The sequence below is a fragment of the Geotrypetes seraphini genome, chromosome 3 (assembly GCF_902459505.1).
Source record: "Geotrypetes seraphini chromosome 3, aGeoSer1.1, whole genome shotgun sequence".
NCBI lineage: Eukaryota > Metazoa > Chordata > Amphibia > Gymnophiona > Dermophiidae > Geotrypetes > Geotrypetes seraphini.
Window position 1 is genome coordinate 404630036 of NC_047086.1, and position 17104 is coordinate 404647139.

Consider the following 17104-nt stretch of genomic DNA (forward strand, 5'->3'; position numbering starts at 1 on the left):
GATTACTGCTCAGGTCCTGGACCTGTTGGGCCACCGCGTGAGCGGACTGCTGGGCACGATGGACCTCAGGTCTGACCCAGCAGAGGCATTGCTTATGTTCTTATGCTAGATCCTATGGTTGCCACCATAAATATATACTGTCTAATCACCTATAGAAGAGTCTCACTCTCTAACTAAGCAGCAGGAAGGGTGGCAATTGTAGCTCTTTTTCCGTTTCCCTGCTCCATCCATCTTCTATCACCCAGTCAAGTACATTTGCAGTTGGGCCATACTTTTACTAAGGCGTGCTAGCCAATCTAAAACACGCTAAATGCTAACGTGTCGGAAACACCTAAAAACATATCTGTTCCTAAAGTACTTAGGCAACTAACCTCATCTCACAATAACTGATCCCTAGAGCTGTTAATCACTAGTTTCTAACTTTGTTAAATCCACTCCACTTGTAGCATCTTTCAGTCAGTGTTAACCGGCGGAACATTGTTAAATCCATTCAATCTGTAACATCTTCTAATTATTGTAAACCGCATAGAACTTCACGGTCCTGCGGTATATCAACTGTTATATTATTATATATTATTATTGAAAATGGGGAAAGTGGGTGATCATCTGCCATCCAGTGATCAAGGCACGGTGTGGTATAATATGAAGACAGGTGGAGAGAGGGCTTATTGAAAAGTAAAGGTTCTAGACTTAAATGAAAAAAAATTTGTTTTGTTCCGATGGAGGATTATGTCAAGGAATTGGGTGGGTGGGAACATCTGGAAGAAGCAGGAAAGCAGTGGCCAGAACTGAAAGGAGCGATTGTAAGGGCGACAAACCTTTTTGTGAGGCAAGTAAGTAAAAGTAAGAGGAAAAGAAGGCCGCTTTGGTTCTCTGAAAAGTAGTAGCTGAGAAGGTAAGGAAAAAGAGATTAGCTTTCATAAACGACAAAAGATCGCGGAAAAAGGAAGAAGGCAAAAATATCTGGAAAAGTTAAGAGAGGCTGGTCGAGAAGTCAGGAAAGCAAAGATGCAAATGGAAGAAAAAATAGCTGACACGGTAAAACGGGGAGACGAGACTTTTTTTTTAGATATATTACTGATAGGAAGAAGTGCAAAAGTGGCAATGTGAGACTCAAAGGTGAAGGGGAGGAATATGTAGAAGCTGATAAAGAAAAGGTTGAATTGCTTAACATATATTTCTGTTCTGTGTTCACAGCTCAACTGCTGGGAGCGGAACCACAGAAGACAAATGCAAATAGGGATGGAGGTGTGATAGACCCTGATCAATTTTCAGAGGCAGGGGACCTGGGCGAGGAAGAAGCGATGTGGATCGCTCTGAAAAGAGAAGATGGAACTTCTGTCTACATGGGTGCAGTCTACAGACCTCCAACTCAATCACTGCAAATTGATAAAGATCTGATTGTAGATATCCAAAAGTTTGGAAAGAAAGAGGAGGTGCTGCTATTGGGATCTGGACTGGAAAGTTCTATCTGCAGAATTGGAAATCGCCTTCTACCACCAGATCAACCCACAGACATAAATTATCCTTCCCCTCTCTGCACGGCATCCTCCACGCAGGTAGACTGGGAAGATCCCTCCTCTCCAAAGTCACGGGCCTTTGGAACGATCTCACTGTCCCGCTGCGGAACCTGGGCTCCCTCCAACTGTTCCGGAAGCAGCTGAAAACCTGGCTCTTCTCTAACATATAACATCTTTTCTCCTGTTTACATCCCCTCTTTTCAAATGCTCTTGTAAATCTTTCTCCTCTCTCCTCCCATATTTTTAAGCTTTGTAAACCGTGTCAAGCTCCACTTCCGTGGAGGTGATGCGGTATATAAACTTAAGACTTAGTTTAGTTTAGGCTCAGACAAGCAGCGACAGAACCCACAAGGGAAAAAGCGATACTGGATCTGGTCCTCATAAACGGGGAGAGTATCTATAATGTTCCAGTGGGTGCCCACCTGGGAAATAGCAATCATCAAACAGTTTTGTCTGATATAACAACTAAAGTAGAGGGCAGTCACACAAAGCTCAAAGTCCTGGATTTCAAACATGCAGACTTTGGTAAAATGGGGGGAAGAAAGAGCTGAAGGGATGGGAGGACATACGAAAAGTGGGAAACAGAGCAGTAAAAATGGCTACCAACCATTATGTGAAGAAAATTAAAACAATAGAAAAAGAAACCAATATGGTTCTCCAAACTAGTGGCAGAGAAACTAAAAGAAAAAGGTTTGGCATTTGTGATATATAAAAATATTCAAGAAGAGGAATACAGAAAGGAATAGCAGATGAAACGGAAAGAAGCCGAGAGAGAGGTACATCTTGCAAAAAAGCGCAAGTGGGAGACAAAATTTTTTTCAGATATATTAGTGAAAGGAGGAAGATGAAAAATGGAATTGCGAGACTAAAAGATGCTGGGAATTGACATGTGGAGAGTGATGAGGAAAAAGCAAACTTCTGTTCTCCAGGATTTTCTTCCGTGAACACAGAAGGACCAAAATTGTCTGGCAAAGTTATACACAAGAATGAAGTAGATACCACGCCATTCACGGAAGAAAGTGTTTATGAACAACTTGAAAAATTGAAGATTGACAAAGCAATGGGACCGGATGGGATCCATCCCAGGATATTGAGGAAGCTCAGAGAGGTTCTTGCGGGTCCTATTAAAGATTTGTTCAACAAATCTCTTGAGACAGGAGAGTTTCCTGGGGATTGGAGAAGAGCGGATGTGGTCCCTATTCACAGAAGTGATCGCAGAGAAGAAGCGGGAAACTACAGGCCAGTAAGCCTCACTTCAGTTACTGGAAAAAATAATGGAAGCGTTGCTGAAAGAAAGAATAGTGAAATTCCTAGGATCTGAGGCAACATGGTTTTGCTAAAATTAAATCTTGCCAAATAAATCTGATTTGAATATTTTGATTACTCTTAGAGAGAGGAAGAAATATTGGTTACTGAGGATGGGCGGACTGGATGGGCCATTTGGCCTTTATCTGCCATCATGTTTTTATGGGTGACCAGAGATTTGGATCAAGGACATATGCTAGATATAATTTACTAAGATTTCAGCAAAGCGTTTGACATGGTTCCTCATAGGAGGCTCTTAAACTTGATGGGCTGAAGTTAGGACCCAAAGTGGTGAAATGGATTAGAAACTGGTTGACGGACAGACGCCAGAAGGTGGTGGTTAATGGAATTCGCTCAGAGGAAGGAGAGGTGAGTAGTGGAGTCCCTCAAGGATCAGTGCTGTGGTCGATCCTGTTCAATATGTTTGTGAGTGACATTGTGGAAGGTAAGGTTTGCCTTATTTGTGGATGATACCAAGATTTGTAACAGAGTAGACACCGAGGAGGGAGTGGAAAACATGAAAAAGGATCTGCAAAAGTTAGAGGAATTGTCTAATATCTGGCAACTAAAATTCAGTGCAAAGAAGTGCAGAGTAATTAATTTGGGGATTAGAAATCAGAAGGAGCCGTATGTGCTGGGAGGTGAGAGGCTGATATGCACGGATGGGGAGAGGGACCTTGGGGTGATAGTGTCTGAAGATCTAAAGGCAAAGAAACAGTGTGACAAGGCGGTGGCTGTTGCCAGAAGGATGCTGGGCTGTATAAAGAGAGGCATAGCCAGTAGAAGGAAGAAGGTGTTGATGCCCCTGTACAGGTCATTGGTAAGGCCCCACTTGGAGTATTGTGTTCAGTTTTAGAGACCGTATCTGGCGAAGGATGTAAGAAGACTTGAAGCGGTCCAGAGGTGGGTGACGAAAATGATAGGAGGCTTGCGCCAGAAGACGTATGAGGAGAGACTGGAAGCCCTGAATATGTATACCCTAGAGGAAAGGAGGGACAGAGGAGATATGATTCAGACGTTCAAATACCTGAAAAGTATTAACATAGAACAAAATATTTTCCAGAGAAAGGAAAATGGTAAAACCAGAGGTCATAATTTGAGGTTGAGAGGTGGTAGACTCAAGAGTAATGTTAGGAAATTCTTCTTTACAGAGAGGGTGGTTGATGCCTGGAATGCACCCCCGAGGGAGGTGGTGGAGAGAAAAACGGTGAGAGAGTTCAAACAAGTGTGGGATAAACACAGAGGATCTCTAATCATAAAATAATGGATATACATTGAAGGAACTAAGGCCAGTACTGGGCAGGCTTGCATGGTCTGTGTCCCGTATATGGACATTCAGTTGAGGATGGGCTGGTGAGGGCTTCGACGGCTGGGATGGTTTAGATGGGCTGGAGTGGGCTTTGATGGAGACTCCAGTAGATAGAACCTAAGCACAATACCAGGGCAGAGCTCTGGGTTTCTGGCCCAGAAATATCTAAGAAAAAGGACCATTTAAATTAAATCATTAATTTATACAGTGTGTAAGGTTGGACAAACTGGATGGACCATTCAGTTCTTTATCTGCCATCATTTACTATGTTTCATGGTGATAGGGCTGGATGGTGTACATCTAAGGATACTGAAGGAACTTAGGGACGTTCTGGTGGCTCCACTGGATGACCTTTTCAATGCTTCCCTAGAATCAGGAGTGGTGCCGAAGGACTGGAGAAAGGCGGATGTGGTCCCTCTACAAATAAGTGGAAGTAAGGAAGAGGTAGGGAACTATAGGCTGGTAAGACTGACTTCTGTGGTAAGTAAATTAATGCAAACACTTTTAAAACAAAGAATAATGACGTTTCTAGAATCCAGTGGATTACAAGACCTGAGGCAAAATGGATTCCCTAGAGTTAGATCTTGTCAGACAAATCTGATCAATTTCTTTGACTGGGTGACAAGAGAATTGGATAGAGGGAGTGTGCTAGATGCGGTGTATTTAGATTTTAGCAAAGCTTTTGACACAGACATCTAATAAATAAACTGAGTGCCCTCAAGATGGGCCCCAAAGTGATGAGTTGGGTCAGGAACAGGTTGAGTGGAATGTATCAAAGGGTAATGGTCAATGGAGATCACTCTGAGGAGAGGGATGTTACCAGTGGTGTGCCTCAAGGTTCAGTTTTTGGGCCTGTTCTTTTTAACATTTTTGTACACGATATTGCTGAAGGGTTGTCAGGTGGATGATATCAAAATCTGCAACAGAGCAAACACCCCTGATGGTGTGAATAACATGAGGAAGGACCTAGCAAAGCTCTGAAATTTGACAGCTAAAATTGAATGCAAAGAAATGCAAGGTCATGCATTTGGAAACCCGAGGGAACGGTACAGTTTAGGGGGTGAAGAACTTTTGTGCACGAAAGTGGAGCAGGACTTGGATGTGATCATACGTGATGATCTAAAGGTAGCCAAACAGGTTGAAAAGACAGCAAAAGCTAAAGGGTGCGTAGGAAGAGGTATGGCCAGTAGGAAAAAGGAGGTATCGATGCCCCTGTATGAGTCTCTGGTGTACAGTTCTGGAGACCACACTTTCAAAAAGATATAAAAAGGATTGAGTCGGTAAAGAGGAAAGTTACTAAAATGATTGGTGGTCTTCATCATAAGGCGTATGGGGACAGACTTAAAGATCTCAATATGTATACTTTAGAGGAAAGGTGGGGGAGGGGAGATAGGATAGACGTTTAAATACCTACATGGCGTAAATGCGCTTGAGTCGAGTCTCTTTCGTTTTAAAGGAAGCTCTAGAATGAGACAGCATAGGATGAAGTTAAGAGGTGATAGGCTCAGGAGTAATCTGAGGAAATACAGTGGTTCACGAGCATAATTTGTTCCAGAAGCATGTTTGTAATCCAAAGCACTCATATATCAAAGCAAAATTCCACATAGGAAATAATGGAAACTCAGACGATTCGTTCCACAACCCAAAACCTTTAATACAAAATACTATACGTACATGTATTGCAAGACCTCGCTCATTTAGAACAGTCACTACACTCCCACAGCGTCAGAGAGAGAAGAACCATCGGCTCAGTCGTGATGATGTGACGCGTGTATATTGTATGTACTCGTATTGCAAGACGTTGCTTGTATATCAAGTTAAAATTTAATCAAATGCTTTGCTTGTCTTGCAAACCAAGGTTTTACTGTGCTTTTCTTACAGAAAGGGTGGTAGATGCATGGAACAGTCTCCCAGAAGAGGTGGTGGAGACAAAGACTGTCTGAATTGAAGGAAGTGTGGGACAGGCACTTGAGATCTCTTAAGGAGAGGAGGAGAGAGTGGATGTTGTGGATGGCAGCATTGGCAAAGTCCGCCCTGGGCTCTGTCTTGGTGGGGGGTGCCAGCACCCATTGCTCCTTCCCCCGCTGCAAGCGCGCCTTCCCTTCTACCCCACTGTACCTCGGCACGAGCAGCAGCTCCAACCCGCTCTCCCTCTGATGTCACTTTCGGGTACCACGCCAGAGGGAGGTCCAATGAGAGCAGTAAGTTGGTGATGCTGCTCGCACCAGGATAGTTAAAGCGGTGTGGGGGGAAGGGAAGGGGTGCGCATGCGGCAGGGAGTGGGGGTGGGGCAAATAAGAGGGCGGCAGAAGGGCGTCACTGCTCCGGGCACCTCTCACCCTCGATGCACCACTGGATGGGCCGTTTGGCTTTTATCTGCCGTCATATTTCCAAGTTTCTATGGTTAACAAAAGAACCCCTATATTAGGTAGAACTTAATTTCCTTTCTGAATTATTTCTTTCCCAGAACCCTTTTGGGTCTCATCAGCCCCCTCTGAATACCTGATCAAAATGAACACACCCCGCAGAAGATACAGAAAACGGCATGACTGAACCTTCACGTACCTTCACTGGGCTTCTTCTCTGCTTCTCTTACAGTGGGAGCTGCCTGCAATATCTGTGGAAAAGAGACAACACGGCATAATTAGCGTCAGCACAACCACCTTTCTGAGATGTGTGCGTTCACCAAGTACCACGTTCCTTCATCGCCAGCAACCCCTGGCAGCTAGCAGATGTTTCTGGAAAGTGGGTTGGGTAGAGGAGAAATCTCTGTAAGATCATACTGTGATATTTGGATAAACTGAGGTTCAGAGAACTAAAACTGACTTTCCCCCGGGGATCACACTGACAGGCAGTGATAAGGCCAGGCTTAGAACTGAAGAAGAGGGAGATAAAGTGACTCTCAAGGTCACACAACAATCTGGGGGCGGAGGGAGCCTAGTTCAAAGTATTAAGAGCCCATTGAAGTCACTTTAGAAACACACATGAAAATAGAGGCTTTTATACATGTAGGTTGCATATGAATGAATTACTATTTCAGAAAGTCATTATTATGTATGTAGATACTCCAAGACACAGAAGTTTCAAGGTGATGTGCTTTGGACATGTGAAAACATGTTGTTTCTATGCTACAATAAGAATGAGCATATATTTAAAAAAAAAAATCCCAGGGCAGCTTCTGCATCTGCTCCAAAGCACACACAAGCACCATTTGTCTATCATTTGGACCACGTGTCTCCAACAGTGATTGAGGGGGGGGGGGGGGGGGGGGGGGCAACTCCAGCTTAAAAATTCATTAAAAACAGTTATTTCACCTAGATCTTTCTATACATGTAGTGTTGTGACATCCATATACATGTGTAAGCATGGGCATAAACACAACATAAACTCTGGAATTTGTTGCCAGAGAATGTGGTAAAATCAGTTAGCTTAGCAGGGTTTAAAAAATGTTTGGCTAATTTTCTAAAAGACAAGTTCATAGGCCATTATTGAGATGGCTTTGGGAAATCCACTGCTTATTCTTAGAATAAGCAGCATAAAATCTGTTTTACTACTTGGGATCTAGCTAGGATCTAACTTGGGTTGGCCACTGTTGGAAACAGGATGCTGGGCTTGATGGACCTTCGCTCTTTCCCAGTGTGGCAATTCTTATGTTCTTATGTGAGTATAGGACAATCCAGCCATTGTGACATCACTGCTGAGGTTGGCTCTTAGGCATTGGTGGAATGAGGCATTATGACATCACAATCTCAGCTCTGGAATGTTGCTACTCTTTGGGTTTCTGCCAGGTACTTTTGACCTGGGTTGGCCACTGCTGGAAACAGGATACTGGACTTGATGGACCTTCGGTCTATCACAGTATGGCAACTCTTATGTTCTTACTAAATTGGCACTTACCGTATATACTCGAATATAAACCGGGATTTTTGGGCCAAAAAATTGGCCCAAAAATGGGGGTCCCGGTTTATATTCAGTTCATCCCCCAGTGACCACCCGAAACCCTCTAGGAGTTCCTGCAGGCCTGCCTTAGGCCGAGTCAGGAGGGATCCCTCCCGTCTCCTGCCACCCTCTCTCCTTCCCTCCCTGTTTGTTCCCTGGTGGTCCAGCATGGATCCTGCGCTGAAATCCTCCAGAAGGTGTACCTGGGCTGGTACGCAGGAGCGAGCTTTCCGTGCTCCTGGCCGGCCCTGCACCGCTCCTTGACAGGCTGTCACAAGTTCTCCCGGGATTTGCGGTTCTCTGGCAGCCTATCAAGGAGCAGTGCAGGGCCAGCCGGCAGCACGAAAAGCTCGCTGCTGCATGCCGGCCCGGGTGCGCCGCTGGCTATTTACCTTTACAATCTTCTGGAGGACTTCAGTGCAGGATACACATTGGAGCACCAGGGAACCAAGGGTACGCGAGGGAGGGAAGGAGAGAGGGTGGTAATTGTTAGTGTCGGTCAGGGCAGGAGACAGGAGGGATCCCTCCTGTCCCTGCCCACCACTAGGTGGTTTAAGTTAAGGGGAATGGTTACCGGTAATCTGCTGGCTGGGTTAGAGGGCAGAGGGGAGTATGGGACAATCAAGCCATTGTGACATCACTGATGAAGTTGGCTCTTTTTGAGGGGAAGAAGGTACAGGGAAGAAAGGTGGGACGGTGTTCAGAGCCTGGCAGGGAAGGGGGCTTGGTTCACAGGCTGGTAGGGAATGGGACTGAGTGCAGGGCAGGGAGGGAAGGGGGCTGGGTACAGAACTTGGCAGGGAAGGGGGCTGAGTGCAGAACCTTGCAGGGGAGGGCATGACGGAGGGGACACTGGGTGCAGATCCTGGCAGGGCTTGGCACTTGAATATTAAGCCCCTGACTTATATTCGAGCCAACCATTTTTTTTTTTTTTCCTTCTTTTGTGGGGGAAATGGGGTCTTGACTTATATTCGAGTATATACGGTACATGCCTAGTAAAACAGCTACGCTTGCAGTACATGCAGACAAATACCTCATCCACCCTTAGATGTATTTTACAAAAGGCTCCTCGTTCAGCAGAGCCTTTTGTAAAGTACCGAGGGAACGGGAATGCTCAAGTCGGGACATTCACATGGCTTCATGTTTCCCACCCTAAAGTAATCAAAATATAATCCCCTGAGATGAAATTATTTCTAATTTTCCTAGTCTCAGAACATCTGACAATTACAAAAGAACCAGGAATATGAAAGTGTCTTTAAGAAAACCCAAGCAGAAATGGCTCTTTTGAGACTGCTGCACTACGCAACAAGCTTCCTTTCCCAAGCAGCTGGGCTTTCTCCTCTCCTCCTTTCCAGCTGTCACTTGTCACTGATGCAGGTCTTTGGATCCCTTGGGAGCTCAGTACAAGTGTACACTTCAGCCGGCCACTAGGTGTCACCGTTGTCCAGTGGCTGAATCGCTGAACTCCTCGGTTTGCTAATGTCATGCATGGTTACAGCACTGGAGCCTAGGTTCAGAGTTCAGAGCTCTCCTATCTCTCTGTGTCATGGGACAGTCAAGGCGATTGAGTCTGCGCTCAGAGTAGAGATGTCAGTTACCCAGTTCCAGCAGAAAAATGTTCTGCCTATCCTGGATTTCTGGAAATCCTGCCACACTGATACTAATGGACAGAATCAGGAACTACACTATTTTGAACTATAAGTTTAAAAAAGTACGAACGGCTGAAAAGTTTCTCTTCTGGAACTAAGTAACTTGGCAGGACTGCGGAAGCTCTGCCTTTCTGTTCCTGAGATGGTCCCAGTGATAAACCTAGACTGGGAGCTTCCCTGTCTCTCTGTAGCCAGGGATGGTCACAGCAGCGGTGCTTGGGTTCAAAACCCAGAGCTTCCCTTTCGCCTTGTGTCCACAGATGGCAACAGTGATGGAGTTGGGGCTCAGAGCTCCCTTATTTTGCTGTCCCATATTAATGGCTGGATGCTGAGGGACTGCCATATCCTTTACAGCTCCCTATTCTGTGTGCCAGGGAACACAACAGTCTTTCTTTCTTTTAAAACGTCTCAACCGTTTTATTCCAAAACGGTTTGCAAAATGGTTACATACATAAAATAGTAAAATAGAACAAACAGAAACAGAAAGATTCGGCCTTTACAAAAAAAATCAATGCTCAGAAAAACACATCAACAAATAGAAATATTTTTAACAATTTCCTGAATGAGCTGCATTTACGAATTTGACCAACAAGACGATTCCACAGGGCTCTGTGCCTGGAATCAGTTATAAAGAAGGAAGCTGGGCATAGAGCCCCCCCATGCTGTGTCCCTAGAAAGGGCAGTGCATGGAGGCCTGGGTTCAAAGCTCAGAGCCCCCTCCCATGGACAAACACTGTGATACCTTTATTGAATATAGTGGACAAAAGTGCCCGACTGCGAGATTCCTAGAAATCTTAATTAGCTCCAGGGCAGAAAAAGGGAATCTCGGAAACTTAGAACATAGTGGAGTTTCTAGAGGACATTGTGTCCTGTGCAGAGAGACAGCGAGCCAAGTGGTGTGTCTCCTTCCTTTAGACCTGCATGTCACCCCTGCATGATTTAATGCCACAGCGCACACGGGGACAAGAAGAGGTGGCCCTTTTGTTTATGCCGTGAATCACTGCAGTTCCTGAACCTGGGCTGATCTGTTTCATACCAGTGCTGAAGGTCATTACCAAAAGACAAACAAACACAGCACACAGCCGAGTCTGAATCGGAGGCGATTTCAGGCCTAAACAGGGCACATGAAGGTTCTGGCCACTTTTCAACAAAAGTTGAAGAGCCAAGAGTGGCTAAAGTAGGAATGGAAAGGATCCATTACAGCCACTCCGTAAAGTGAAGATGTCTTTTAATGCCTCTAAGTCAGTGGTCTCAAACTCACGGCCCGCCAGGTGCTATTTTGAGGCCCTCGGTAGTATAAAGAATGATACTTTATGGAAAACTTGTGCCTTAAGAGTCTGGCAGTCACACAAGCGCTTTCCTGCATCTGTACGCAACTGTCCTCTCCACTCCACCTCACAATCGTGTACAGACGCAGGAAAGCGCTTGCGTGAGGTTACAGCAGTGAGGAGGGCAACGTTCCAGAAAGTAAGGTAACCATTGGAGGCAGTGAAGCTTGGGCGTGTGTCCAGTGCTGGAGGAGGTGAGAGCTGAAGGCGGTTGTGGACGTGACCGCCGGACACTTAAGGCTCAAGTTTTCCATAAAGAATCATTCTTTATAATATCAAGGGCCTCAAAATAGTTGGTCCAAAATCTTGTCTCTTGCAGTTGATAGTTTGATAGTTTTTCGCTTTCTGTGTATAGCTGAAATTATCAGAAGCAATTAAGGAAAGATTTATAAACTATAACGAGTTTTGCCTAATGCAAAGTTGTCATTTCTTTAATAAGACATTGACTATTTTTTCTGCGGCCCTCCAAGTACCTACAAATCCAAAATATGGCCCTGCAAAGGCTTTGAGTTGGAGATCGCTGCTCTAAATGAATCTGACAGAGCTCCCTCCCCATCCCTTGCTCTGAAAGTAACATGGAAACAGGTGAGGCAATCAGACACAGGAAGGTTCCAAGCCCGACTTCCTTGGTCCCTAAGTTTGGGTTGGGGGGGGGCACGGGGTAGCCTCTCTTGGTCTGTGCTAGCATCAGGCAAAGAGGCGAGGGGCTCCCTCAGTTTTCCATCTCTCAGAAACTATTGCAGAGGCATAGTCAGAAGTCCGTTTTTGAGGGGGGCCAGGTATTCTCTCCCCCTGCCCCCAGCCACATTAAAATATACCTCTGCTGGTGGGGATTCAAAGCCTCATCAGCTCAAGATGTTTCCTGTGTCTTCTGCGCAAGCTGCGATGCTGGCACTCCTGCACATGCTCAGTTCACAGCATAGACAAGCCTCACACAGGAGACATTTTGGCTTGGTGAAACGGGGCTTTCCCGCCAACCATTAAAGCCCCCTCCTGTGGCTATGCCAGTGTATTATTGATTCTTTTGCTCCCAGCTTTCCAACCTATAAACCTCTCCCCCAGGTGCTGCTTCCACAGCTAAAATCGCAGAGTTGCCAAGTTTCCCAGTTCCAGGCTGGAAATTTTTGGAACAGTCCTAGATTTCTGAGCCCCCACCCCATCCTGGTGCATTATGGGACTTACAGCACTGATTTCAATGGATAGGATTAGGTACTACAAATCCCATACTGCTTTGGGATGTAAGTTCAAAACCAGGACTGACCCCCCCCTCCAACCTGGAACTGGGAAATTTGGCATCTCTGAAATTGGGCATTTAGAACAGAGTGACAATAGGTCAACTGATGAAACCCAGTCAACTTGTGCTCCGTAGTGGGAAGCCTTGACCCTGCCACTGAAAGGGTTAAAACTCCACTGTGTAAAACATCAGTCTTTATGTAGGAAACTGCTCTGAACTACTGGTTGCATAATAGGGTCACCGACTTCCTAGCCGAATGAGCCAATGCGTTCTCTAAATATTTGCACCTGGTGAGCATCAACCACTTCTGGGATGATCAATAGAATTTCCTGTCCTGGAGAAAGGGAACAGTGACCAAGAGCTTTTTACTGGGAAATAGGTGGTGGGGATTTTTTTTCCAGCGTATTAAGGGTTAAAAAACAAAAAAATCTATTGCCTGGCTTTGGCTCCTGGAATCTCTGCCTCATGTATCCCCCAGAAGGATGTAATTCACATACAGTGTGAAGATGCAAAGGAGAGGGAGAAAGAGCAAATGAACTGAAGTGCTTCGGAGGGCAGACGCTCAGTCGTTCAGTCGTGCGGCATTTCACAAGCACCAGGTTAAAACAAACAGAGAAGAGATTTGCCGAAAAAGCTAAACTTCAACTGTCATCTAGGCCCTACAGAAAGCAGAAACCTTCTGGAAGTTATGCAACCGGCACACAATGGCAGAAACCCCAAATGGTATCAAACTTCCTGTCACTAGTGTGAAACTGAGCACAGCACACTCGTAGGTCACACCAAAACACAAGCTCCCACTTAGGAACATCAGATCAACGGACCATCAAGCCCAGTAGCCCGTTCTCACGCTGGCTAATCCAGGTCCCAAGAACCTGGCCAAAACCCAAAGAGTAGCAACATTCCAGCATTTCAAAGAATAGCAAGATTCCAGAACCCCAATGGGAGCAACATTCCAGAGCTGAGATTATGATGTCATAATGCCTCAGAGCGAACCTCATCAGTGATGTCACAATGGCTTAATTGTCCAATCCGAAAGAGTAGCAACATTCCATGCTAAGGACCCAGAGCAAGCAGTGGCTTCCCCTGTGTCTTTCTCAATAACAGACTAAGGACTTTTCCTCCAGGAATTTGTCCAAACCTTTCTTAAAACAAGCTACATTATCCGCTTTTAAACTAAACCAAACCTTAGTTTTGTAGACCGGGTCATCAACCAATTGGAGCTCGACTCAGTTAATAAATTAAAAAAAAAAAAACAAACAGAAACTTAGAATAGAAAAGTAACCTAATTTAGAGGAGATTAATGTGACTAATTTCCAAAATATTTGGCAAACAGAATTGTCTTCAACGACTGCTTGTCGTTTTGCCCATGATATGATGAGGTCACACACAAACTGACTGATGGACAAGACTGGGGGTTCAGCCTGAAATCAGCTTTAGATTGGAGCGCACTTGCTTCTTCTTGACCAAAGTCTCAAGAATGGTGCAAATCAACTCCAAGAATGGAAGGAAGATGTCATTCAAGACCACCCCTGATTTTGGTCAGGAGGAATCTGAAAATCCATTTGCTTTCGAGACTATTGGAAGCCTCTCCCCAAAGGAGCAAAGCACATGACCCTAATGTATATTTTCCTAACAGACACGTGTACACGCGTACATATTACAGACTGCAATATCTGGACTACTATTAATCATTTCTAGAGCGCAAGGTGTTCGCACCACTCTACGCGATTGCAGGTAGCATCTCTCTGCCTAGCGGACTCACAATCTAAGTTTTTGTACCTGGGGCGATGGAATTCCAAGCGACCTGCGGACTGGCACGGTCTGTATATGGCCGTTGGGGGGAAGGATGGGCTGGAGAGGGCTTTGACGGAGATTTCGGCAGTTGGAACCCAAGCACAGTACCGGGTAGAGCTTTGGATTCTTGCCCAGAAATAGCTAAGAAGAAAAAATTTAAATTGAATCAGGTTGGGCAGACTGGATGGCCCATTCGGGTCTTTATCTGCCGTCATCTACTATGTTACTATGACCTGCCCAGGGTCACAAGGAGGCTCTAGTGGGTGCTTTAGGATGAGAGAGTTGTGAGTTAAAAGCAACCTTGAAAAAGTGGGATTTTGGTCTGGACTTGAATACTGCCAGGGACCACAAGAAGAACTGACCAGGAAGGACCTTGGTTTCTGCCGCCTGCTCCCCCGCTTTCTGTCCCAATAACACCTCTTGGAGGATGATGGTTTCTGTGACCCTGTGCGAGTCATTCAGCCGATTTTAGCGTAGGCAGCTGCGCTGAATGGCCCGCGCTGCTCCCGGCGCTCGTTGAGGTCCTACGAGCGTTGGGAGCAGCGTGGGCCATGCAGCGTGCTAAAAACGGCTATCGCAGTTTGATAGAAGAGGGCCTTAATCCCCCCCAGGTACATTAGACAGATTGTGAGCCCACTTGGACAGATACCTGAAAAAGTTAATGTAAACCATTCTGCCATTTTCGAGAGTTTTAAGTCATCTGGAAGCCCCTCCCCCATCGTTCTTGAAAGTGACAGTCCTGCAGAGTTGGCCGGGGTGGCGGAGCTTTTCTCCCCTGGAATTTTTGCTTCCCCATCCCTCTCCTAAGTCTTGTTCATTGGGCTTCACCGCCAGGAGGGAATTTGCAGAAAAGGTCACAGGCTTCTGTAGGGCCGCAAAGAGCCAATAACCTTGCAGGGCAGCGCTGAAGGTCATGCCCAGCACTCAGGATCCCCTGCGCCCAGGTCCATCTCTGCCTTTTGTGCCAGGTGCAAAGTGCAGGAGGGGAAAGGGTTAAGCCCGCTTTGGGCTCTCCCTGCAAAAGGCTGGAAAAACAATTAGGCGAGTCTGAGAGCGAGCAAACAACTTCTTTGCAAAGACCCAAGGACTTGCTTTTGCAGACACCTTGTCCTTTCATGCTAGGTAGCCTGAGATGGTGTTTCGGGGCTAGAAATGCCCAGGAGCGTCAGGTGGCATGAGTGCACAAGTGGCATCAGACTAGTGGCATGGGGGAGCCCGAGCCTAGCGGCTCTGGGAGTCTGGGATCTGAGCCATTAAGAATCCAGTCACATGCTGGTGGCTTTTCTGCTCCATGTATCTATGGTAATCCAAGCCAGGGAGGGCCTTTTACTCCATAGGCTGCCAGGAAGGCTGAGACTGCTGCATGCCAGGCAGCCACACCGCTCTTTCATACAATGAGGCTTTGCAAATTTAAATCCAGCAACCAGTGAGAAGCTGGGAGGTCGGTCCTCTCCCACTAAGAGTCACTACAGAGGGGGCTTTAATGCAATTCTATTAACTTCCCTGTTAAAGGGATGAAGTTGGGGTGGGGGGAGGAAGGAATTCCAGTGAAGTGCGGCGGGAAAGGCATTTCTCATGTGACTGAAGGGTTCCCCCCCCCCCTCCCTTCTTCAGATCCATTGACTCATATTTTCCCTGGGGAGATGCCAGGCAGGTCACGGCACAGACAACTGCAGCCGAGCAACTTCCAAAGCGGAGTCTTTGGGCGCAAAGTCACTCTGGCCAGCTGCTCCCAGGGACAGAGATTTCACAAAGGCACTGTGACAGCTGTGTTGGGGGGGGCTCATATGCCCCCCTTGGAACCTGGACGGACATGATCGGGGGTGCAGATCCCCCCCCACTTCGAAGGCATTTCTGTGCGTACGTGTAAGTGCACAGTCCGCTAAAACTTCTCCAGCACCTGCCCCCCTCCCTCTCTGGGGCCTGAACTTAGCCGCTTCCCTGCCCTCCTCCTCCTCTCTCGAACACGTCACCTCTGGGTAGAGCCCAAAGAGAGGATCTGTGCGGAGGCAAAGCCTCTCCCCCCCCCCCCAAGGGTTGCCAGGTGGGTACCTTTGGGGGCACCTGCAGCCCCTGTCTCTCTCTCTCCCTCCCTCCCCGTCCTCCTACCTTGGCACTGTGGAGGTAGAGCAGCACCGCTAAGATCCAGTTCATGCAGGCGAGCAGAAAGTTCATGGTTCCGGGCAGCCGGGCTCACAGCAGCTACTCCATAAAAGCCAAGCCCCTCTTCACCGCATGCTCCCGGGCTGCGGCTTCCCCCTCTCCCTCCTCTGGCTCCAGCACTTGTGCATTCAAGCAGCTCAGCGCCGCCCTCTCCGGCCCCCTCCAATCGAGGGCTCAGCCCCGGCCCTCCCTCCCAGCTCGGGAGGCTTATATAGCCTCCCCCCCCCCCCCCCCCGTCCCGAGTGCCAGCAGAGAGCTGCCCTCGGCTCCTTCTTACATCATCCCGGAGGGGAGGGGAGGGCAGGGCAGCCGCTCCGGAGCTCCCTCTGAGGGGCCAGGGAGGGAGCTACTCCAGCTCTTCCTCTGTTTTGGTTTGGGATGGGGGCAGCTCTTCCTCTGTTTTGGGGGGGACTGGTGAAGCGATTGATCTGCTTTTACTCTGCGGGGGGGGGGGGTTGGTCTGGGGGAGGGAAGGCGAAGCTGCAGTTTGGGCTTTCCCTGGCACAGCAGGTGACGTTCATGCACTGGCAGCTTCAACGCCCGATTTTCTTGCCCCTTGCCCCCAAGGGGCTTTGAACGGCCTCTTCCTCCTCTCCCCTAAACTTCTGCCCTTCTTTGCCTAGAAGGGCGCATGAGGAGGTGGCGGCTGCCAGGATTAAGGTTCATTGGCGTGCGCTTACACAGCAAACGTTGCGAGCCGCCATCGGTTGTTGTACGAGGCCACCTGGCGGCCAAGAAAGGCACTGACGAGCCAATGCTGGAACTGCCAGGAGTAAGCCACACTACCAAGCAGGGCAAATAAACTGCAGGCGGGGGGCTCTATTCACCCCGTTCTCAATCGAGAAAGAAAAATCCTAAAAGTC

The 17104-nt window shown here is 47.2% G+C and overlaps 1 protein-coding gene across 3 annotated transcripts in view; it reads right to left on the minus strand.

The window, feature by feature from the left end:
* Positions 1-16374, minus strand: part of VEGFA (vascular endothelial growth factor A) — a 44001-nt gene extending 27627 nt beyond the window's left edge. For 2 of the 3 annotated variants that reach the window (XM_033936568.1, XM_033936567.1), the window contains exons 1-2: positions 16188-16374; positions 6700-6751 (exon numbers count right to left, since the gene is read on the minus strand). In XM_033936568.1, coding sequence (XP_033792459.1) covers positions 6700-6751; positions 16188-16253 — 118 coding nt within the window. In that variant the 5' untranslated portion in view covers positions 16254-16374. The remainder of the gene's footprint in view (positions 1-6699; positions 6752-16187) is intronic. The other variant, XM_033936569.1, reaches the window with a different exon arrangement.
* Between the last annotated feature and the right edge of the window lie 730 nt (positions 16375-17104).